At 40.3% G+C, this 23,333-nt stretch overlaps 2 protein-coding genes across 8 annotated transcripts in view; both read left to right on the top strand.

Moving 5' to 3' along the window:
• The first annotated feature begins 8,367 nt into the window (after nt 1–8,367).
• setmar (SET domain and mariner transposase fusion gene) lies at nt 8,368–11,311 on the top strand. Its single transcript, XM_028406382.1, has 2 exons — nt 8,368–8,476; nt 9,326–11,311. Exons 1-2 carry the CDS (start codon nt 8,384–8,386, stop codon nt 10,121–10,123), a joined length of 891 nt encoding a protein of 296 aa, XP_028262183.1. The 5' UTR covers nt 8,368–8,383; the 3' UTR covers nt 10,124–11,311.
• Nucleotides 11,312–17,346: 6,035 nt separating this feature from the next.
• The window catches only part of itpr1b (inositol 1,4,5-trisphosphate receptor, type 1b), a 66,657-nt gene continuing 60,670 nt past the window's right edge, over nt 17,347–23,333 (top strand). For all 7 annotated transcript variants that reach the window (XM_028405305.1, XM_028405308.1, XM_028405306.1 and 4 more), the window contains exons 1-3: nt 17,347–17,518; nt 18,419–18,532; nt 22,051–22,121. In XM_028405305.1, coding sequence (XP_028261106.1) covers nt 18,441–18,532; nt 22,051–22,121 — 163 coding nt within the window. In that variant the 5' untranslated portion in view covers nt 17,347–17,518; nt 18,419–18,440. The remainder of the gene's footprint in view (nt 17,519–18,418; nt 18,533–22,050; nt 22,122–23,333) is intronic.

Here is a 23,333-nt window from a genome sequence, read left to right on the forward strand (position 1 = left end):
CTCTGTTTAGTCTCCCCCGACAACACGCTCGTTCTCTGGCAGGCTCTCTCCGCCCCTCCTCTCTTCAATTATCGCTGGAATGGAGACAAATATTCTTCGGTGGGGGTAAAACAATGGGCAGTGCATCAGACGCTTGTAACTTTGTGTATAACAGCTGTTAGCATATCTGCACTGATTATCCATAGCCTTGCATATATCTTAGTAGCTTGATATATTATGTGTTCAAAACCATCAAAGCATTAGCTACATTGACTTTGTTAAATACTTGATTCTGATTAGTCAGTCAAAGCTTTCTGTGGTCTGGTTCCTGAAGAACAGACGGTTGTATATCTGACCATTAACCATGGACACAGCTCTGATGACTGGGGAGTGTCATATCCATCCATCCATCTGACAGCATATCCTTTAAATCAATACCTTGTGTAAAATGAATTATTTTATTACGCAGTTATAAAATGGGGGGTGGGGGGTGATTATGTTTTTAACATAGTGTGATCATATCATTAACAATAAAAAGGAGTTATTTGTATTCTTCATACTGAGGTATATACGGTAGTCCTTCAGCAGTGACAAAACAAACAGTATATCTCCCAGACAGGATCCTTTCAATTATATGTCACACTGCTCAGTAAATGTGACTGGATGTGTTAAAGGCTTAAACATCTTTTGCAAACTCTCATACTGCTGTTCATCCTCCTGCATAGAGGCACCAGGAGATTCTGCATTAGAAATGTCAGTGAATGTCATGAGAGGAGGGCAAAGCAGCAGCAGTCTGGCATTTGTCAGACCTGTACATTGAAACTGCTACTTTGAAACATCCGCTGGTGTCCTTTTATCTGCAGGAAACGGACGAGCCTTTATACAGACTCAGCGGGTAGCATAGTAACAGACCGGAAATCAGCTCATTGGGACAGCTATCAATGAGAGCTTTTCAAAGCCTGTGCTGGAGCCTGCCCGTGTTCCATCCCAGTGGCCTGTTTCCATGACAACCCCTCCTTCCATCCACCTGCGGCGGGCTCTGGCAGCCAAGTGAGAGAAGTCCCCGGAGTCTGAAAGACCACTGACAAGGTCAACACCCTGCAGGTGGGAAACCACAAAAACATCATGTATGCTTTCAAAGGTGTGGAGTGAAAAAAAAGCTCCATCTTTACACTAAGGGTGAACAGCACAGACCACTTCTCCTCTGCTTTTTTCTGTCACGGCTGAGGTGAACTGTGTAAAACTGGCTGATGACGGGATGAATAGTGTAGAAGAAAAAAAAATGTCAATATACAAATATTTGCCTGGTTATCGTCTCAAGTGGAGCCTGTGGATCGTCTTCATTTCAACAATTAAATACCCTTTAATCCAATTATTTGATCTGATCTTAGCTCAGCAGACAGAAACGACCAAACTTAGACCAAACAAAGGATATTTGAAGTAAAGTTTCTGAAAAAGTATCTGAGTTGGTGTTTTGGATTAGGGTTGTGTCCCCCAAGAAATTAAAAGTCAAGATCAAGAGTTTGGGTGCAATCTGTCAAGACCAACTTTTAACACTACTCAAAACTGCTTTAACTGCCCCATTATAGGTCAACTATAGGTTTTTAAAATATTATAAAATATTATAATATATTTAATATAATAACAGAGGCTTTTTCAACAATATAACTACTCAATAACTAATGTTTTAATGACAATATATTTATCGATTTAAACAGCCAATAAAAGCTTTATTTGTTTACTTTTCTGATTTTCTTGCTTTCCTCCACATAAGGTCATTTCTGACAGCAAAACTTGCCTTTCTTGCTTTCTAATGACAGGTGCTTTTTCCTTTCAGGTGCTGACATCCTGCCTCCGACCATGTGGCAGGGTGACAGTGATGGTGTGACAGCACATTTATTTTCTAGTTTGTTCACATATAAGATGAGAACTGGGGATGTATTTTAACCAATTATAAATTCACAATCCAATAAACTGGCTAAATGTATGTTTTCATTTTCAGTCCAGAAATGATCATTGCATATGCTGAAGGCTACTAATGGTTCCAGTTTCATCATTAAGAGCAGTGACAGTTAAGTACACGTTTCTATGCTCTTGTTTTCTTGTTACCCATATTTGATGAGTTTATACACGCAAAACCAAAGTTGCCATGGCACCATGTTGGATATGGAGATCATGCTGGCCCTGCCTTGGTTATTTTCATTGTCCTGTAGAGAGTATATAGGTGTGGCTTCACACCTCATCCTGAGAGCATCTGGCTGTCCTGCAGAGACAGCACCTGTGAGCCTGCTCTCATATTATTCCCAAACTCTCTGATAAATGAATGTGTGCAAAGCACTAGCATCTGATAAATGATGCACACCATGGTGGAGTTGAAGCTGGCTTAAATATTTTGGGGGGAAACATATCAGAACTTTTACAAAAAGTGATTACAGTACTCTCTGAGATTGGGTAAGAAGATCTGAGATCTAGGAGTGACTAAGAGTAGAGTCGCTACTCCTCCATGTTGAGAGGAGCCAATTGAGGTGATTCGGGCATCTTGGCTTCAGGTAAACGTTATACTGTGAACCTCTAACTAAATTAAAATGCTACGATGCTGATGACTTTAATCCACCGACAGACAGTGATGTTCTGAAAAATATGTCTGTTGTTTAGGTTGTGATTGATAGTTTTTATAACTGTATATGCTGTGAGAGTGTGTCTTTAGCAACGCTCACCTACCTAGGTGCAGGTGTTTTTCTGCTCACTGCAATGAAGGCTTGCTTTATTACAGACCACGAAGGTGAAACCTCACCCAAAGCATATAGATGTTGTTGTTTTTTTGGCACTGGTGCAGACCACAGAGTCAAGTGTCAGAAATGCGGTCCTTTCCTGTCTATGTAAACTCCAAATCTCATCCACAGATGTGTGCACCTCCATCATTAGTTTTTCTCTCAGAATGCAAATGGCCTGTTCAAGGAATGGTCACTGAACAGCCAAAGCGAGAAGGAAAATGATGGTAAACAAATCTAGTCTGCTGTAAAAGGGCAATGATGCAATAAGCTTCACCCACTCATTGAGCAGCGCTGGGACATCAGAGCTAAGGCAACCTGTGACGCTGATATTTATACAAACAGAAGCAGGTTTTGCTTGTGTAGGACTCCATACCATCTGAACACACACAAAATAAAACAATAAACCTGTGAAAACATAATGCACTTCAATAATGTTAATCATCTGATAAATGCATAATGAATTGTTGGACGGATTGTTCTGGTGTTTTCTCCCAGGGCCCAATTAAAGAGCTTTGCTTTTTGCCTGGGGCATGCTGTGAGCGTGAATGTATGCTAAGTCTCTGTGCTGACACAGAGGCTTGAAGCTCATTTCCATCTTTCCAGGCGAAGATCCTACTGTTACAGTTGTGCCTATTCAAACAGGAATATAAAGTAATCCACAGTGGTGAAAAAAAGGAACGAGACACAGAAATGCAAGGATACCTGAAACATTTTTAGGACAATACAATCAGGGCTGGAAGCACTTCATCCATTGATTGCCTGTTTATCAGAACAATACTAAGTGTCCTCTTAGAATGATTGCTGTGTGTGTGCATACACTAAGTGCCCACACTTGGCTTGTATCTGTGCGTTAACAATAAACTGGAAAGCAGCAGATTTCTGCCTTGCATAACAACATGCCCTTGACCTTATAGCTTCCTCTGACTCTTCATTAGGTGCAACACATGAAAAGGTCAACCACCCATTGACCAATACAACACAAATGGCGCCTTGGTTACTTTAACCTTCCTGTTGTCTTCCAGGGTCAAAATTGACCCAATTCTGGTTTGACTGTTTCAGAAGCATAGAAAAGATTATTGATATGATTATATGAATACTGATTCCAAGTTTTTTTCTTTTCTCAGTGTCACTGTGAGGCTCAAAGTTAGCACTTATCTCACTCCTGCTTACCTTAGACTGTATAAAGATGGATGGTGGGTGAAATATCATGCTCACAGGTGCCACTTCTTCCTTTTTATATCCAACAATAACTTATTATACATAAATGCTTCATGAAGTGTGTGAACTAAGTCATATTTGATGCAGGGGAAAAATTGTGGTAAAAGGTATTTATTTTCCTAGATGATGACAGGACATTAAAAACTATTCACTGCTTTATTTGGCATCCATTCTCCACTGTGATTGGTGCAGGCCATTTCATGCCAGTGTGCGTGCTGAAGACAGAATGCAGAGATAAAAAATGGAACCTGCACGATCATTAGAGCGAACATTAGCACTTCAATAGTCGGTGCACAGACAGTCTTCTTCTGCCACTGTGCTGGGTGATATAGAAGAGCTGTGTCAACTTGTTTTTAACCAGAACTATGTGCAAACAGATATTCTGTGCTGAGAGTTTCTCTCGTCTCCCTGCAGCACAAGATGTCTTGTTGAGAATGTTTCTACTGGTTATTACACCCCATTTAAAACATAGACACTGACCCACAGCAGGCTAAGTGGAAACAGACAAAGGGTATCGATCGGATTGGAGGAATAGAACCTCTTGAGAGATTCAACATCTTTACAGGGAACACGGCTGGCTGACTTGACTTGTGAGAGCTGCACATTGATTGGTGGAAGTTATGCACTGCTGTAAAACACTGCATGTAGATCTTTAGAAATAAAAGTAAATTATTAAATATGATGCAACACAAACCAGGCTACAGTATTACCTTTGTAGTCTGGTTTTAATATTCTGCTCTGAATTTATTAAGAAACTCAGTGCAGTACAATAAAGTTTCATATTTATTGCACTAATCTTTCTGCCCATGGACTAAAAGAAGACGTGTTGAAGAAAGCTCGGTTACTATGAGTCACAGCAGGAGTGTATAACATAGTGCTGCATCTGGGGGTTCAGTTCGTCATAGACCATCTGTTTGTACACTATGAACGCCGAGCTTGACTGAACCCTTCCCACAAACCTTGAAACCACATAGTAGCCCGTCGGGTGCTGTAGGCTGTTTAATGGATCTGGGGAAGAAGCTTTTTTTCTTTCAGGTTGTGAGGCAGTGTGTCATTCTGTATTGCCTGCCGGTGGGTAGCAGTTCAATGAGGTGGATAGGTGGAGTCTTTGGTGATCTAAAAAGAAAATGTCTGAACAGCCAGCAGCTGTGACCCAGCCCATTTGTGCTGTCTTGGTGACTTGCAGAACCTTCTGGTCCTGCTGGACCAAGCTGTGATGCAAGTTATTGAGAAGGCCTTAAGCCAGTCCTGATGTCTTCAATGTTCTTAAAAAGGAGAGGTAATGTTTTGCCTTCCTATTGATGATGGATGCAGAGGAGGAGTGTGTTGCCATGAAGTGATCCTCCGTAATGTGGACCCCTAAGAATTTGAAGCCAGTGAGACCTGGGGAGTTTGCTCTCGAAGTACAGGTTTGCTTGTAGTTCCCTCTCTCTCTCTCTCTCTCTCTCTCTCATCCACTCTGTTCTATTTACCTCATCTTCTCCTCCTTTACTCAGCTTTACATCAGCAGGAGGGTCCTCCCTTATGAGCCCCACCATGCCTAAAATTTTATCCTGAGGGACGTTTATGTTTATGTTTATTACCTAGAGACAATTTTCATTGTTAATGCTAAACACATACATTTGAAATTGAACTGATTTGAACTGAATATTAAAGTGCTAACAACTTCAGTTGTAAATTATAGCAAACCTGTAGTCATTGACACAACAAAGATTTAATGAAGATCTAGTGATTTTGTTTAGGTGTTCACTGTCTATCTTTTTGTGTGTTTATTTGACTTCCTTCATTCTTTAAACTCAGAGCGCAGAGCTAAATATGACGCTTGCCTCAGGAGACCGATGCACCCCTTTGACTTTCTTATTTAATTGGTTTGCAAAACCTTGTCATGTGAGTAAATCATATCATCGCCGCAGTTGCCTGGCAGCAGGCGAAGGCACCCAGTAGTCTCATGGGACCACTGCTGCAGAGCACAGCGTGAATGCAGGCTGAAGTCATGTTTTCACCTGCCTAGATTTTAGAGGAAAATATATTGTCTCTGATGAAGTAGCAGTTGGGAAAAGTCCCTTTACAACCTCCGGGTCAACTCATTATAATCATTCCTACTCAAGCTGACAGAGGCAGATGAGAGAGACCTTTGAAATCTTCTTTGTTCTCCTCTGTCAGAACCAACAACAGTGCATCCAGCAGGCCACGGTGCCGCTTTCCTCACAAGCTGGAAGAGGCATCGCAGCCAATTTGAGGCCAAGTCAATCAACACGGTATCAGAGGGAGTGCTGGACTGTTGTTGATAATCCCCCTGGAGAACGGACTCTGTCATGCCTTTGGTTCATTAACTGTCCACCCAATTGTACTCCAGCCTCAAAGTTCAGCTCCTTTTGTGTTGGTGTGCGTGTGTGTTCTCATTAAAGTCAAAGAATCCCAGGCAATGGAGTCCACTGAGGACCCCCAACAACTTGCCTCATCTGGAACAAAGGGAGCAGTTTCACTTCCTTGACAGCCAACACAACTACAACCACAATGTCAAATCAGATTGTATCATCTGGAAGACACTGTTCATGAGCTGAAAACATTTACTGAAACTGATCAGGCCCTAGAAATAAAATATTAAAACAGGGCTGACATCTACCAAGGCTTAGAATTAACCAGCCAGAGAAGGCAATGAAAACAACTGAGCATGCTTTAAAAACAACCAATCAGAGCATGGCTACCAATCAACTAAAAAGAACAGGCTTCAAAAACAACAAATCAGAGCAGGCCTTAAAAATAACCAATGAGAGCAGGGCTACAAATCAACCAATCAGAGCAAGCCTTAAGAAAACAATCAGAGCACAATTAAAGACTTTAAAATATGCCAATCTTAGCATGATTTAAAAACACCCAATCAGAGAAGATTTTAGAAAAATCAGAGAAGGTCCTCGAAACAACCAATCAAAGCAGAGCAGATCAATCAGAGCAGGCGAAACAACCAATCAGAGATGTCTTATTGTATGAAAATTGTATTGTATTGTATTGTATTAAAAAAACAATAAACGTAATCGTAAAAATCATTCTTCAGCAGTGCTCTCTGTTGCTGTTCAATCATTCAATCTGTTAAATAGTGCTATTTTAGCTTATGACTGTGCAGTCTGCAGCCTTGCCCAGGGACAAAGATGAAGGCCAATTCTCAAAGGAAAATCCTTAGTCACTTGTGTGCAGCGTGAAAAAGCCCGTTGACAAGGCGACCTCCCTTCCAGCTGCCTCTGATAGCCAACACAGCACAGACTTCTGCATATCAATTACACATGACAACAATGTAAATCCACTTAAAGGAGTGGAAACACTTTCTCACTGTGCAGAAAAAATAAAATTCAAGAAGGAGGAGAAGGAGTTTAGGAAACACACAGGCTAACAAATTATCTTCCACTATGTCTGTTTATTGAGAATGTTCTTTATGTCACTGGCTCTTTTAGTGAAGCTATAGGAGTGTCCCAGAGAGCAACATTTTCAGTTTTAACTATAGACACTACTTTCTTTGGATATAATTTGTCGTGCCTTTCATTAGTTTTTACAGTGGCTACATAATTGTCACTTAAAAGATGAATCCTGGTTATATATAGTTATGTCAGGCTGCCACCTGCAGGATATATGACATTACTGCTAGAAGAATCATAAACACTGTGGGATGCTGAGCGTGATTAAGCACATAAAAACACAGAAAAAAAATGTATGGGTATATTCAGCATTTAAAACTTCCCATCTCTCCCTTCTTGGTTCCTTCTTTACAAGCTTGGATCCTGGGAGTTTGAGGGTTCTGCACAGTAGTTTTGATGCTCCTAGTATTGTGCTCTTCTGGATCTAGATCTTTCTAGAGGTCTGTTGTAACCACTGCTCCAGTTTGGTGTCCACTGAGTGCCGATGACCACACCTGCCAGGTTTTCTCCAGATATTTCTCTATTTCTCTTTCACTTCTCATGTTCTTCCTCCTTGATGTTACCATCACTTGGGATTGCGACATCAACCACAATGGCTTTCCTTTCCCATCTGTCCTCCACTACAATGTCCGGTTGGTTAGCCATTACCATCTTATCAGTCTGTATCTGGAAGTCCCACAGGACCTTAGCATGCTCATTCTCCCATGTTTCCCATTTAGACCTGGGTATACACTATGCCAGCCACCTGGCTATGGTGTTCGATGTATGCTTGTCCTGACAGTATTTTACACCCCGCTGTTATGTGCTGAACTATTTCCTAGGCATCTTTGCGCAGCCTACGCGTTGATAGATTAGACAATGCGCCTCTCTGAATTTATCCACATGGCTGTAATGAATCAAAGGCGTCGCTAGAGGGCGGTAGCCAGGGGTGAAACTACCGGAAGTGGCAGCTGGCGGTTTGTTGACATCTCGGGCTGCTCCGCTGCTGTTTCAGCTTCAGACATGAGTGCCTTTGAGAAGCATGGTGCAGATTTGAGCCACGGCTTAGAGGATGTTCCTGTTTTATTTGAAGCGTCGACGTTTTCAAAATTTCAGGTAACGTTACTCTCTCTTTTATCTTCCTGTGTGTGTGAACTAGTTACACATGTCCAATAGTTGTAAATTAGCAATATGTTAGCGCAGTAAACATTTAGCCTCACGGAATATGGGTTTATAATTAATAATTATATTGAGCCCATCTGCAGACTTTCAGTGAGAAGGCACTGAATCATAACTGTTCTGTCTACCCTCACTTTGTAGACTGAAATAACAGATGGACACTGTGCAGTGAATACACCCAGTGTTCCTTTTTGTGAATCTGCAGGCCATATTTAGACAGATAATCATAGCTGCTAATACTAAACTGAACTTTTCACAATTTCTAAAATCAAATTTACCAACCAAACCTGGCACCACCACCCTGTGTTTTACCAGCAGATGGCAGCAAATCACTACAGCGACATCATGATCCTGCAGTGCAGGGAAAATAACTGCCTCTCAAAGGTGTTGTCCTATTTTCGGCTCTTTCTCTAGAGGACAGTCGTCACTGTATTGTAATGTATTTTATTTTAATCCAGAGGACACACAAGACGTTGCTGGTTGTGGTGAAACTAGGGTTGCTTGTGTTTATGCGGTTGGTAGTGGAGGTTGCTGGGTTTCAGACAGGCAAGTGCAGCACATTCAGACCTGCCCTCTAACAGATTTCCCATAAATTTAAATACATTTGAATTAAAGCTGCAGCTACTCATTATTTTTGATCAGCAACTTCCCTATACAGATAATTTTGCACAATTTTCTAAAAGTTTGGGCAATGTCCTGCTTTGTGTCTAATAAATGTAGTTTGCACTTGTGCAAACAAAAGGTGTGGTTTTCCACAAAAGAAATTTTGTTACTGTTATTTTTCAGTACTCTCCAGATAACGTCCAGGGTCCAGGATGCAATGTAGACCCCAGTGAAGTCACCGTTCCTGGATGCTCCTGCCTTTCCCACTCCTGCTTCACAGAGAGTTGCTCCTGCCTTCAGGTACATGGTCAGGCGTATGGCAGCAAAGGCAAACTATTGGACCTCAACAGAACTGACTCAAAATACTCCTCACCTGTGTTTGAGTGCAATGCCATTTGCACCTGCAGTGACACCTGCTCTAACCGTGTGGTGCAGAGAGGGGTACAGCTTAGGTTGGAGGTCTACAGCACCAAGAACAGGGGATCGGGAGTACGAACACTAGAGCAAATCCCATGTGGGACGTTTGTGTGTGAGTATGCAGGGGAGGTGATCAGTTTTGAAGAAGCCAGACGGAGACAGCTTGCCCAGAAACCCGAAGAAAATAATTACATTATCGCTGTAAGGGAGCATGCAGGTACAGGCTGCATTACTGAGACATTTGTGGACCCGGCCCAGGTGGGAAATGTAGGCAGATTCCTCAACCATTCTTGTCTGCCCAACCTGTCCATGCTCCCTGTGCGTGTGCACTCTGTAATTCCAAGACTGGCGTTGTTTGCTGGACGGGACATTTCTGCTCATGAGGAACTGACATTTGACTACTCTGGAAAATACAATCCCCAACATCCTGTAGAGCTTCTTTCCACACAAAGAGATTATACTGTACAGGCCAGTAGGACAGATGGACTCCAGAGGAAAGCATGTCTCTGTGGTGCCAACAACTGCACACAGTTCCTTCCACTCGATTTATCTATTCTCAGCTGAGATGATCTGAAGTAAATGTTGTTATCTAAATGTGAGGAGGTGCATTTGTGTATAAATGCTGGGAAATGCTTTTAGCTTTCACATTTTCTCTGGAACTGATTTATTTATTTATTTATTCATGTCTTTTGTGGTCTGTTTTCAATTTCCCTGAAATCTTGGTTAATTCAGCCGCTCATTAGAACAACACCATGCAACACATTGGTGGCTCCACGAACACAATCAGCTGAATGAGTCATGTCTGTGCTCATCACTGTTTCCTGTTTGGTCCTCTGAGTGTCTCCTGATCTGCCTCTGTCTTAATGCTGTCTCACACTTAATGTAAGATGATGCAATGAAAACAAGTTTTATTTTTCTAAGGAAGCACACTCATCTGCATTACTGTCTGTTCCTTCACTTTGTTCAGCTGGATTTACAGGTTATCTTCTCATCATGTGTGTTATGAAGAAAATGTGAATGTAAATGAACAATCATTACTTCTAGTACATGTGCTACTCTACATGTTTCTTTTAACAAGCTACAACTCTATTGTCATTCAAATACTGACCGAAGACCAAAGAAAATAATGTGTCACCAGCTTGACATTTCTTTGTTGTTTTAATGCAATGCGGCCTTCCCTCCTAGATATTCTCAGCTTCTCATTGCTCTCAAACCCCTTGAGAGGTGGGACCAATTAAAAAGGGCCATGGGGTATAGTCTTTATAGAAACTGACTTCATTCCCCTGTCAGAGGAGGGGCGAAGGTGTCCCACTTTAATGTGACCATTCTGAAATCAGGACCACCTTCTCTCAGTTTGCCCCGTTTCTAGTCTAGACCTGCTTTCATCTTATTAATATCCACATCTGGGTTAATTAGGATGGAGACCATGTTTCATCCAGAAATGGGACCAGTGCTCCTGCCACAGTGGGGTTGAGAGAGACTAAACGGTGGTGGCGGGGGTGGGAGAGAGGGGTAGATGGAAGTCCTCTGCTGATCAGAGACTGCTGTCAGGTTGATTGGTTTTTGTGTCACAGAGTAGAGAAGTGAATGTTGTGCCGACCTATATTTTCTCCTCTGTGAGGGTTACCTGCGATTCTGTTTCTGTTCAAAATGAATCATTCTTTGAACTTGATCTATTTTCAATAATAGTAAACTAAAGTTAAAAGGGACAATTCACCTCAAATTAAATATTCCTATTTTTCTGGAGCTTAAAGTGCTATTTGTCCATCTGGAAATTAATTATCTGCTAAGAGTGTTTTATCCATAGAGCAGCTCTCAAGCAATTTTCCCCTGGGATCAATAAAGTATTTCTGATTCTGATTCTGATTCTCTCATCTGCTTTTTTTTCAATATGGAGGTAATAGGTGGTATTCAGCATGTTGTGCTCATAATGCCAAACAAATACAAATGGAACAAGATCAAACAGATCTACACCAAACTACACCTGGCAGCTGTGTCATGATACAGAAAGCAACATACTCTATGTCTTACGTCACACAAAGCCTTTAATGTTTATCCAGTCAGGGTGATCATGAAAGATCCTTTTCCTGCTTTGCAATGATACTGTTGTGAAGTATATTTTAAAACTCAGCAACACACACTACAACTATCTAGAGGGTTTTGTCCCTTAAAAATTACAAATACTGTGCAAAGTTAGCATCAAAATGTACTAAATTATATTTTGCTTTGATTAAAATGAAATCTGCTTTTTAACACATCTTCAGGCTGATGCATGTTAGACACTGTGCAGAAATACTGTACAGGCACAGGGGAATCGTGACTGAAAGCAAGCGGTGTCTGTGGCCTTGGAGGGAACTGAAAACAAATAAAACATGCATTTGTCAGACTATTGAATAAAAATGCATGTGCATCAGAGGATCATTGGCTAAATAATACAGTCACCTGGTGTTTTCCCACTAAGACTGTCTGTTTCTTTAAAAAAAAAAGACATAGATGCTACTGTCCATTCAGCAAAGCTACTCTGAGAAGAGTCTCTTTTTTTTTTAAATTCATGACTCATGTCATTCTTGAGTCAGATGTCCCTGGAATTCCTATGGCAACCGGCTGTGTGTGTGTACAGGAGATTTGGAGCAGCAGTTGGTATGAAGGTGCACAAAGGATTATCTCGAATTCTGGCTGTTCAAGAGCTGGGCTGCGAATGAATGGCTTCTTTCCAGGACTGTCACTTAGCAACCAGCAGTTAGTTCCCCAAACCCCCTTTTACACATACACTCAGGAAAACATGCTTTACAATGCAAGAGCCTGCAATTATAATGACTAAATGAAAACAGTAAAGATAGCCCTTAAACATTATTATCAAACTGTGAGGTATACTCTCCTATAACAGAGCTTTATGACTACAGCAACCTTTGATTTAGCTTAAAGACCTTTACCTTAGTGTCTGGTAGAGTATAGCCTGAGAGGACAGTTGTTACGATACACCTGGAAGCTTATGAGGGCCATGCTTCACATTGATAAAGGAGGGAGACAGCATTTCCAGGTGAATGACCAGTGTAGAAATCACAACTGGCAGTCCATTTGTTCAGAACTGGAGCACCTCTCTGATGAGGGAGCCAGATGTCCTTGCCTTGAATCCTGCAGCCAAATCAAGGAGAGAAAAAAACCATGGCTGGGTCTCAGCTGGCAAAGGCATTTCAAAGTCCATTTTAAAACCTTCCATCTTGACTTTGTTATGATCTTGGCTGATTGGAAAGAAGTAGTGATCCAAGTCTCAAGTTAGACAAATTAATGGTAATTACACAGACCCTGTCAACAGTCAGCATCTGTGTACTTACCGTATGTCTAAGCATGAATCAGAATCATTCAAGTGTTTGACATGCTTAAATGACAGGTTTTATTATTATGTTTTTAAATTATGTGGCTATTGAAGTGGAAACAGCCTTGTTCTGATGTAGAAAATGAATAATTTGTCATTTGTATTTTGCATTTTCACTATGGTGTTAAGTGAAAGTGACATTTGTGTTTTTTTAGAGTGGCTCCTCCCATCACAGATGTTATGCTATATTTGACCCAGGACACCTTCATCAGCCCTTAACAGGAAGTTCTGGAGCCCAAGAAACACCCACCTCTGCAGCTGCTCTGAACTCATCAGACCTACACATACATATGCATATAATAACTACACTCACGCTATGTTTTAGAGCATATGCAATGATAATAAAGTGTTTTTATTCCAGCCCTCAGACTGTTTGTGAGTGGTGCCTGAGCAGTAAACATATAATATGTGTACAGTGAAGGGGAAACATGGGGAAGTATAAATGTATGCATTATTTTCTAACGAACCTGGTAACGATGGGTTCCAGTATAAACTCACATATCCCCAGATTTTCCTTTGATTTAATCACTGTCATTATTCCCCAGTGCAATCACAATCTTGCATAATGATCCAATCTTATCTGTAATGAGCCCACTGAGTCGTTGTGTAGTTGTGCTTATTGTCAGACTGAGACTAATCATGTGCGAGCTATTACACAGAAGCAAATCAGACCACTCTTACCTTTGTGTTTGTCCATGATTTTTCCCACAATCATCCAACATCCAATCCAACATCTAAATTATAATGTATTGTTTTTTTTTTATTAAATGTGTTCAAATTCCTTAATTAAGAATACATAGCTTTTATCATTTAACAAGGTAGTTTACATAGTGCAGTGAAAGTGAGGCTGTGAGTCTGCTCCCGTCCTACTGATCCCAGTGGATTACCTGCAGTTAAATCAGCTTACAGAACATGTTCTGCAGGTTAAACAGGTGACTTCAGACCACTGCCTCCTTGGACATTGTTTCCTCTCAGCAGGATTAACTCAAACCGGAAAGTGTCAAAGGAACAAAAACTCTCACGTCCACCTGCACAAATCTAAGCTGACAGACAATTCCCTCTTGAATATGTACACGGTCCATCATATTGATTATACTGTAACCAAGGGGACATGGAGGTTTGTTGCTCTGCTGTGTGAATGGTGTTCACACCAAGAGTGTGGCCTTTCTGTTTGAATATTTTAGCTTGGGCACAAAAGAAAATTTAAAAATCGGCATTCTAAATGATCCCTTTTAATACACCTCCTAATGAAGACTGGCTTAAAGTCTGTATTGAATGAAACATCAGACTTATTTGCCTCCATTGGTAACAAGTTACAAGGCCTAATTAGAATATCTCTGCAGCTGGTTTAATCAGATTATTTCCATTGGGGATATGCAGGTCATTATACCAGCATAATTGTCTTTTATTTTTAGTGAGGTAGATCTCTATGTTATGCCAGGGTGCTTGTGCCAATACCAGCTGTCTTGCAGGCAAGAAATGAAGTTGGGAACTCTTCTGTATTTGTTGTTGTTGTTGTTGTTGACATGAATAAATTAAAAAGGTGCAGGTTAACAGCAGTCTTATCTCGTGCCTGATAGTTCAGCTGTATGTTCTCCCAACCGCTTATTGCTCAGTGTTTGACTGAGGTCAGCAAATAAAGAGAGGAAGTGTCATGGAAATTCACTTGACTGCCTGTGCATGCAAGTAGCATGCAAGAGACACAGAGGTGTGACGTAGCATCAACATGATAGACTAGAACAGACTGGGAGGGGACAGTACGCCGATGTATATAATGGAAAAATTTGTTTTTTAGTCTACATTGTCATCCTGTCCTCCAGTACTGCATGTTTCTGTTACTGAGCTTGAGAAATCCATGAGTCATTTAGCAGTCATTAATACCATTCATGAAACAAATCTGTAGCTAAAACACAACTATGCATGTGAAAAGTTCTATCAATATTCTACATTTAGGATGAAATTGCTAATAAGTGGTTCTTGCTCCCAGCGGCTTCCTGTCCTCAGTGGTTTGCTGTCCCAGATCCACAGCAGCAGCTATGAGGTTTCAGAGCCCTCTATCTCTCTTTTTAACAAGACCAGACTTGATCTGGAGTTTGGCACTTAATCTCTGATATGAAATATAAGAACATTCTTTCCAAAAAGAAAAACGAAAGCACACAGGAGTCTTTTTTCTCTCATGCATTTTGCTCTGCCTTGACATTCCTGATGAATGTGAGGATTAGTTTTGCAGGCATGGCCCACACAGAGGATTGTCTAAGCCACAGACGAGAAAACTACCATCCATTGTGCCCACACATCACTGCTCAGGGAAGGCCTGAATCTGCACATGAGAATACTCTAACACATGCACAATCACAATCTGTGCACCCACACAGATGATCGCTGCATTTTGTCATCCCACTGTCTCCGGTGCGTTTCATGCATACAGATGTTCTGTTTGTTGTTTTGTTAGTGGTTTTGTAGATTGAGCTGAAAAGCCAGTGTTTTTACGTCAGCTAGGACTCAGATTTTGATGAATCATCTTTTCTCTCCTGCTAAACTTGTTCATGACCCTAACAGCGCACTAGAAATCAATCTGTCTCCACACATATCGCATACCCATCTCTACCGCTGGTTCTAGTTTGTCTCATGCACTGTGTGGGGAGCACATGAGCTTTTCAGGTTAAAGAGGTAGTGTGCTATTATAAAAGCAATAATGCTGGGAGAATAAAGAAAGCATTGTGTTAGCTACAGACCAAACCTTCTCTGACATCCAAAGTGCTGCAATTCACAAACAGCAGCACCAGTTTTGTATTTATAAACCTTTTCTTTTTTTCTTTTTTCTTTTTTTGCTCTGTGGTGTAATGGTAGCCAGTCGTCTGTACACTGTATCCATGACAACTGAGTACTCAGTGATCTGTATTCAACTCCACTTAATGTCAAATTTATCCAGAGCCTGGAAACACTTTTAGTGTAAAGAAGGTTGGTCTCTCAAATACTGATGTGTAAGGTCACCATGCATTGGAAACAAAGCACCCCTCATCCACCCTTCCTGCCACAAAGTGAGTTGCACAGTCTGGTTTTACATAAGTGGTTTTGAATATACTTTTGATATAATCTGTTTTATCATTTGATAATGATGGCCGATTGCATAAGCAATACGAGGGAAGAGTGTCTGGCAGGGCTGGTAGTGACGACACAGGCGTATTAAGAGCTTTTTCATCCACTTCACACCAACACCAGGAATACAGACCTTTATAATATGAATGTTGAAGGATTTTGGCCCCTACAGCAAGGAAATGTGCAGATATTAACATGTCAAAGACTTAAATGAGAAACATGGTGAAAAGCAGATGTGGAATGTAGAGAGAGAAAAGAAGCACTTTTATGGTAATGGTCTCTTACCACTGCACTCTACTCCAGTATCTCTACATCCTGCAACAGAGAAAACAAATTAAGAGCTAATTGATGGAATTGGGTCCATTTCAAGGATGAAAGTCTTCTTTCTCCTCATGTTTCTGATTCATTTTGCAAATGGAGTAATCATGAATGAATCTACTCCATTAGGCTTCTTCATACTTTTGGACACATCACTAAGATTGCCCTCTTATGCTCCTTTTTAAAATGTCTGTTTTTCAGTATACTTGAATATACTGAATATTTGAGTACACAAAAGAGTGTGTTCCAGTTCTAGTAGTTAAAAATGTCGCACTGTGGTTTTAATGGGTCAACTTCAAATAAATCAGATCACTCAAAAGAGGTTTCCAAAGCTTGTGTTACAAATTTAGATACTCCATAGGCTACTGAAACTGATCCATAAGCAAGATCTCTATCTGGATGACTGGTGCAGATAAATAAATACATAAATACAAACCCTGGAATCTGACTGTCAGTGGCCAGATCAGTGTTTCTGACAGGACGCTGCCCACACAAATGATGTCTTTATCTTGTGTCTTTTCACACATTGACATGCACAGCGTGACCCCCCTCCTTCCCTTTTTGAGGCAGTGTGTGTGTGCTTCTGTTTGTGACATTCCATACATAAAAATCTCCAGGTTACACGGGTTTGATCTCAGACACATGTTTACTGTCCACAGTAGTAGTCCACAACATGTGACATATGTATGGCTATTATTTGTGTGGGTATGCATGTCAGCTGCTGTGGATTAGATGTAGAAAAGTACTTTTTTATTTTTATGGAGTCACAAACTACTTATATGTTGTTCATACGTTTAAATATATATAATTGAATGCTTAAATATAATAATAAGGCCGGCTATTGCTTCTCCAAGGCCAAAAACTCCTTCTATCTGTGTGTTCTAGTTTTAATACCGTCAAAACTACATTACCCACAAAGCTGCGCTGCAGTATAAATAGTAACGAAAGGGGCGTTCCCGCGCTGACATGTGGAGGAGGTAAGAAGAGGATTGTTGCCGAGGACGCATTCAGCTGTCAGAGATAACGCCGCTCAGGCTGCTCTTACCTGGAGTTTCACTGCCATGGACTTAACCGAGGATAGCGCTGTGGAAATTATCCTGTACTGACCCACTTCCTCCCGCGTTTCTCTCTGTATATCTTTTGACGCCTTCTTTCATTTCTGCCAGGTAAAGTCATTCTGTGTGTGTGTGTGTGTGTGTAGCCGGGGCTTTGTTCATTTTGTCACTGAGATGTAAGCATCCCTGTCAAGGAAGTAGCCCACGCGCTCATTTGTTTCTGTTGTTTTGCTGCAGCTCGTGCGATACAAAATGTGGCGACAACTCACAAAACAGTTAAAATCCCGCGACGTTTAAATGACTTGATTTAATTTGGCATTGGACTATGCAGTACAAAATATAAAGTTTATAACAGTGTGCTGCGGGGTGAGTCATTTGTGATTGGGTACATAACCTTTAACTTCATACAGTCTATAGATTTAGCTCCATTTATCTTATGTGGTTTGATGCCATGCTGATATACAAACAGAGTTTCCGTATTTTTGTTAAAACAACTTCTTGCCAGCTAGACAAGGGAAAAAACACACTGATATTGTAACAACCTGGAAAGAGTGGTGACCTAAATTTAAGATGCATCGGTTTCCCCCTAGCTAACAGTAGCACAGTGCACACAAACTTTACTTTCTTCTTTATTGTTTATCTTTACATGCCACAGAGGTATTTCACATTAACGTGTTACAGTCCAAGCACTTTAACCCTTCTTTCCTTCGTTTTTGTAATATTAATAATAAAGGACCTACCATAATGCAGCAGGTGCAATTATATAGTAGAAGTGGGATAATAAGTGTAATTGCCCAGTTATAAGTAAATTCAGAACTTTATCATTGATACTCTTACAGTAGGTGGTGCTCTGAGGACGGCCTCTGAGTTTACAATACTTTTAGCTCAATCATCTGACACCCAATTATCAAAGATGCTTTAGGTGGATTTTCTTTTGATCAGCTAATAAATGTATCGTTTCCACAGAAAAATCCTTATCCCTTAATCCCCCTTGTTGTCAATCTTTTGTAGGTTTCGGCAGACCTGAGAAACCATGTCGGACAAAATGTCCAGTTTCCTCCATATTGGGGACATTTGTTCCCTGTATGCAGAGGGCACCACCAGTGGATTTATCAGCACCTTAGGGTAAGCCAGCTACTTTTTATGTTGCTGTTCATGACCATGTTACCACTTCCACTTTTCTCCCCTCCTGTTGCAATGTTTCTGGTGACACTGTAGAACGCACTGTCCCAATGTTCAAAATACACAAATATAATGTGCTGCAAAACAAACATAGTAACCCATGTAATGATTTACACACACACTGTTGTGCAGGAAAGGGGAGTAGGATGGATTTAATGCTTTTGTACGGCTAGCAGCACAAACATCTTTTCTTGCTGAATGATAAGTGACATAATTTAAATGAAACCATTGAATATTTCTCCTAAAAATATCTCTTCTGCAGTTGTTTCCTATTTAGTTAGGGAACGTGGACCTAAAATATGAGTTTTACCCGAGATTTACGATGTCTTATATCTAAACTGAGCCCTTAGACTTATTTTACATAACACTGCTTAATCTGTCTTAGTGAACATCAAGTAAGCTCAGGTACAGTAGTTGAGAGAACGGATTTACACTGTTGTAGTTTGGTTGCAAGATTTAACCATTAAAGTTTTTGTAAGTCAGAAAATCATATTTATGGTCATCTCATCAATGGGATGATTGTTTGCAGTCAAATGTATACTTTCTCTTAATGTGATACCTTTGTGTTATCGGTGGTTATAAAGCAACGATGCAAGTTAATCTGGATGAAAGTGTCAGCCACACGTTTTTATGAGAGATTGTTTGAGTCAAGTATTAGTTGTCTCTTTTTATTTCCTTGGTGTGCTGAACCTCGGATTAGCCTGTCTCTTGCAGCCACACACTGAGCACCATTTAGTTAAGTATTTGACATTCCTCCTCCCTAATTGCAGGCAATGAGTTAAAAGTGCATCTCATTATGTGAAAATCGAGCAGTACATGACGTACAATTGATGGTTACGAAAATAGAAGGCTAAAAGTAGCAGAACTGAGGGTGTTCCTTGATGTGTCCAGTCCAGCATGTTATGTTCTGCAGTCCGTCCTGTGTCTCTTCAATGCTTCCTTTCTATTTTTCACCCAAGGGAGTTTATTTTTCATCTGTCAAGGTGAAATCAGCACAGCGGCTGTGCTGTGCTGTCCTCCCTCTTCTTTTTAAGAGCTGCAATCTTCCTCATCTTGCCATGTCACCATTCTATTTGCCACTCACCAGAGGCCTTGCTGAGCCCTTCTCCTTGCCAGCTTTCACAGTTTAGTGTTGTGCGTCACCTACCATAGCAACAAATGTGTGCACAGCTTTGAAGACTGCCACCGTGACAGACCTCATTTGTCAAATTTCCCGTCTTGTGTTGTTATGCCTAGTAATCACCCTCCTCCCCTTTCTGCCGTGAGTGCTCTCTGTTAAGGAGAACGTCTTAGAGGATGTAACTATAAATAGCATCATTGCATTAGGTGGTGTGTTCACTGTCAGCATACTGATTTGACCTCTGAGAGACAATAGTAAACCTGGACCACTGCTGGCACAGAGAGGATGATGGCAAGCATCTTGATACAGCCATGACGCTGTATCACAGAGAGAATAAGCAGGCTTCTTCTTGACCTTGGATAACAATGACTCTTGAAGTGCCTATCGGTTTTGGAGCTTGGCCCATCAGTGCATCATTGTAATCAAGGGGCTCTTCATTCCCACAAAGATTTTCACACCATGTGATTTCTTCCTTCATCATCATAGTGCTCCTGCGGTGCAGTGTATACTGCATGAGCTATAAAAAGATGCTACTGACTGGACCAGGCAGAGCATCCTACAGAAATGTTTCGTTTGTGCTGATCTACTATCCCATAGCATCCCCAAGGGTTTCCCCAGAAATCTTACTCTTTTCAATATTGTGTAGAAAAATTATAAATCACTGTGGAACAACAGTGCTTAAGTAGACGATGTTTAAGAGGTACCATGACTAAATTCATCAAAGGTATCGCAGTGTATGGAAACTTATAACATTTGGTGCAAATGTTCTCTTGAAGTCAGAAATTGACTTGTGATAAAAGGTCAAAGGTCACTGATGTCCCAACATTCAGTTTTTTTCTAATGCTTCTTTCTTGCTGTGTTGGTTGTTTATTGTATGTGAGGTTTATGCTTCCCTCAATGGGACTGGATGCTTCTTTCCCACTTAATTCAAAGTACATTTATTTAAAGTGAAAACTGAAAAGCACACAGGGCTGAGTGGGAAGGGATGTGTTGCTTTAGGTGGTGACAATGAAATACAATTCAGAAAGTCCATTTTGACTAACAGATCTGTATATCTGAAGGCTTATCTAGGGCCCTATAAAATCAGTTTTATTTTTTCCAAAATTCCGTTTTTTTCCGTTTTAATTGTTGGGAATTCCGTTTTTTCCATTTTATTTTATATTATTTAGGGTAAATCAGTTTTTTACAGTATAGTTTTGGGAATCCTAATTTTTGACCTGATTTTACTACCAGAAGCGTTGTGTTTTTAATGTAAATTACTAAATTGAATAGAAACTAACTTAGATTTATTGAGGTGACAACACAATTCCTCAATATGGTAACATACAGTAGTGCATCAAAAACAAGCAGCAAGTGATGAAACTTTAGTTGACTTATTATAAAACAACCAAACATTTTAAACTTCTTCAAGGGTAAGTCAAACAAGTTATGTAGGCTGTAGGGACAGTTAGTCCCTGTGAGCTACCCTCTCTACAAGTTTCCCACTTACTCACCTCATCTATGCAATATCTGTTAATATGTTATATGTGGCGCACAGAAGTGGTTAGGGAACTGCTCGGTACTGAGTTTCGCAGTTTTTTTCAATGATGAAGACAGAGCTGTAGGCAGCAGCTTCACAATGGAGGGGCTCAGTCTGTAGAAGGGGCTTCTTGTGCCACCCATATTAGCTTCCCTCTATGCAGTTTTCCCCGGGCATACGTTCCTCTTACACACAAAAACGGCACTACAGTCAAATGATGTAAAATTCTGCGATATTCCGCGTTAAAATGTAAATTCCGTATTCCGTCCGCAATTCCGTGATCGCGGAAATCATAGGGCCCTACTTATCAGAAACCAAAATGCTGCACAGCAGATCGTTTTCAGATATTAATTTTTAACACCTGAAAACAGCAGTAAATTAGCTTTCAGTAGATGCTGTAAATATACAGTGATTTGCATGTTTGTTTTATAACATTATGTTAAACTAAATGAGGCCTAAGCCTGTCTAAGGCCTAAATAGTAAAGGATAATCAAGTGAAGACATTAGATATACAAAATGTCAAAGGTCACCCTTGCTATAATATATTTTCTGCAAAACCCTACACATATTGAGTCTGGACAGATGTAGCTGTAAAGTGCAAATGATTGGTTAGTGGCAACATCAACCTTATGATGGTGGTAGTCTCATTAAATCAGAGCAAAAAAAATGAATAGACAAATACTATTCTAACTGTTCATTTATATGAGCTATATTATTTCCCTTAGGTATTGCTACAGTGCCAAAACCTCTGTGATCATTGGTGTGTTTAAGTTGCATGTCTCTTCAATGCTTGACTCCGTATAATGATTGTTATGTCCTCAGGCTTGTGGATGACCGCTGCGTGGTACAGCCAGACACAGGTGACCTCAACAACCCACCCAAGAAATTTAGAGGTAAGGCTTCACAGTCAGAATGGTTTGATGTCTGCACTGCCCGTACTACTTGCATTTTTTTAATGGTTGGTTAAATGATGCTCTGTCAACTTGTTTGGGGCATTGCATTGACGGAGTATATGTGTAATTTTCTTCCTTTGTGCTGGTCTCATGATGTTACATCTAAAAGAGTAATTAACAAGATAAGGAGTGTGTAAGCTGTGTAAGAACCCCTTTGTTGGGCTTGAATTCTTTAAGGCTTGTTTTGTTTATATGGTGTTTGAAGTGTTGTTTGGCAATTATGCTTCATGCTGGTTTAGTAGTGCTGGTTCAAAAGCACTTAAAAATTTTAAACCACACCTTCATGCTGTGATCCTGAACATCTACCAAAAGGCATGTTACTCCATTAAGTGTAGGTACGATCACCTGGGTAACAGCAATAACTAATTACGGTAAATGTGAAATGACATAGTTACCAAGGTAATTTCTATTTACTTAGATCAGTCTGATTAAAGTGGCATTTTTATACGCAAAAAAAACTGGCAAGACTTTATTTAACATCTTCCTGTCATGGCACATGACAACAAAGAAACACACAGACCCACCAAAAATATCTGCACATTTTGTTCTAATCTAATATTCTAACAATTTACATATATGTTTAGTACTTACACTGTCTAAAACTGGCTTTCGGTGAATAAGAACTTCAAAATACAGACATGAATAATTCAATGAGCAGAATGGGAGATACTACGGTACTTATTTACTTACTTAGGCTAAGCAGGTAACTAACCAGTAGATTTATTTTTTTTCATCTGATATTTTTATATTCTGCATGACATGGTTACTAGACACAAGAGTTTCATATCTTCCACTTATGGTGTTGTTCTAAATCTAAGGCTGAATGTTTGAGCTCAGTTGAAAACCTGTCATAGCAATCTTTCATTACGTGTTAACATAAAATAACAAGCTCCAAACTGACAGCTGAACATGTATACAGATCACCTTCCAGCAATATGTGTTAAAATTTCATTTGTTTCAGCCTCCTAACCATTCAAACAAAGAACCATATTTTTCTCTAATAGCCCATGACCATGGTTTTTCTTTACAATGTTAGCTGATGGACGTCTATATTGCTGTGACCCATTTTTAGCCAAGCCCAGTGATGAGATCTTGACATGCTCATGTTTTTTATGACTTTGTTACTAAAAGAAGCCTGACAGTAACAGATAG

Source organism: Parambassis ranga, chromosome 5 (assembly GCF_900634625.1).
Source record: "Parambassis ranga chromosome 5, fParRan2.1, whole genome shotgun sequence".
Taxonomy (NCBI): Eukaryota; Metazoa; Chordata; class Actinopteri; family Ambassidae; genus Parambassis; species Parambassis ranga.

Excerpts from the sequence above, each read along its gene's own strand:
- setmar (XM_028406382.1), top strand. The coding sequence starts at position 8,384 with ATGAGTGCCTTTGAGAAGCATGGTGCAGATTTGAGCCACGGCTTAGAG. Across the intron at positions 8,477-9,325 it reads CGACGTTTTCAAAATTTCAG|TACTCTCCAGATAACGTCCA; the intron begins GTAACGTTACTC and ends GTTATTTTTCAG.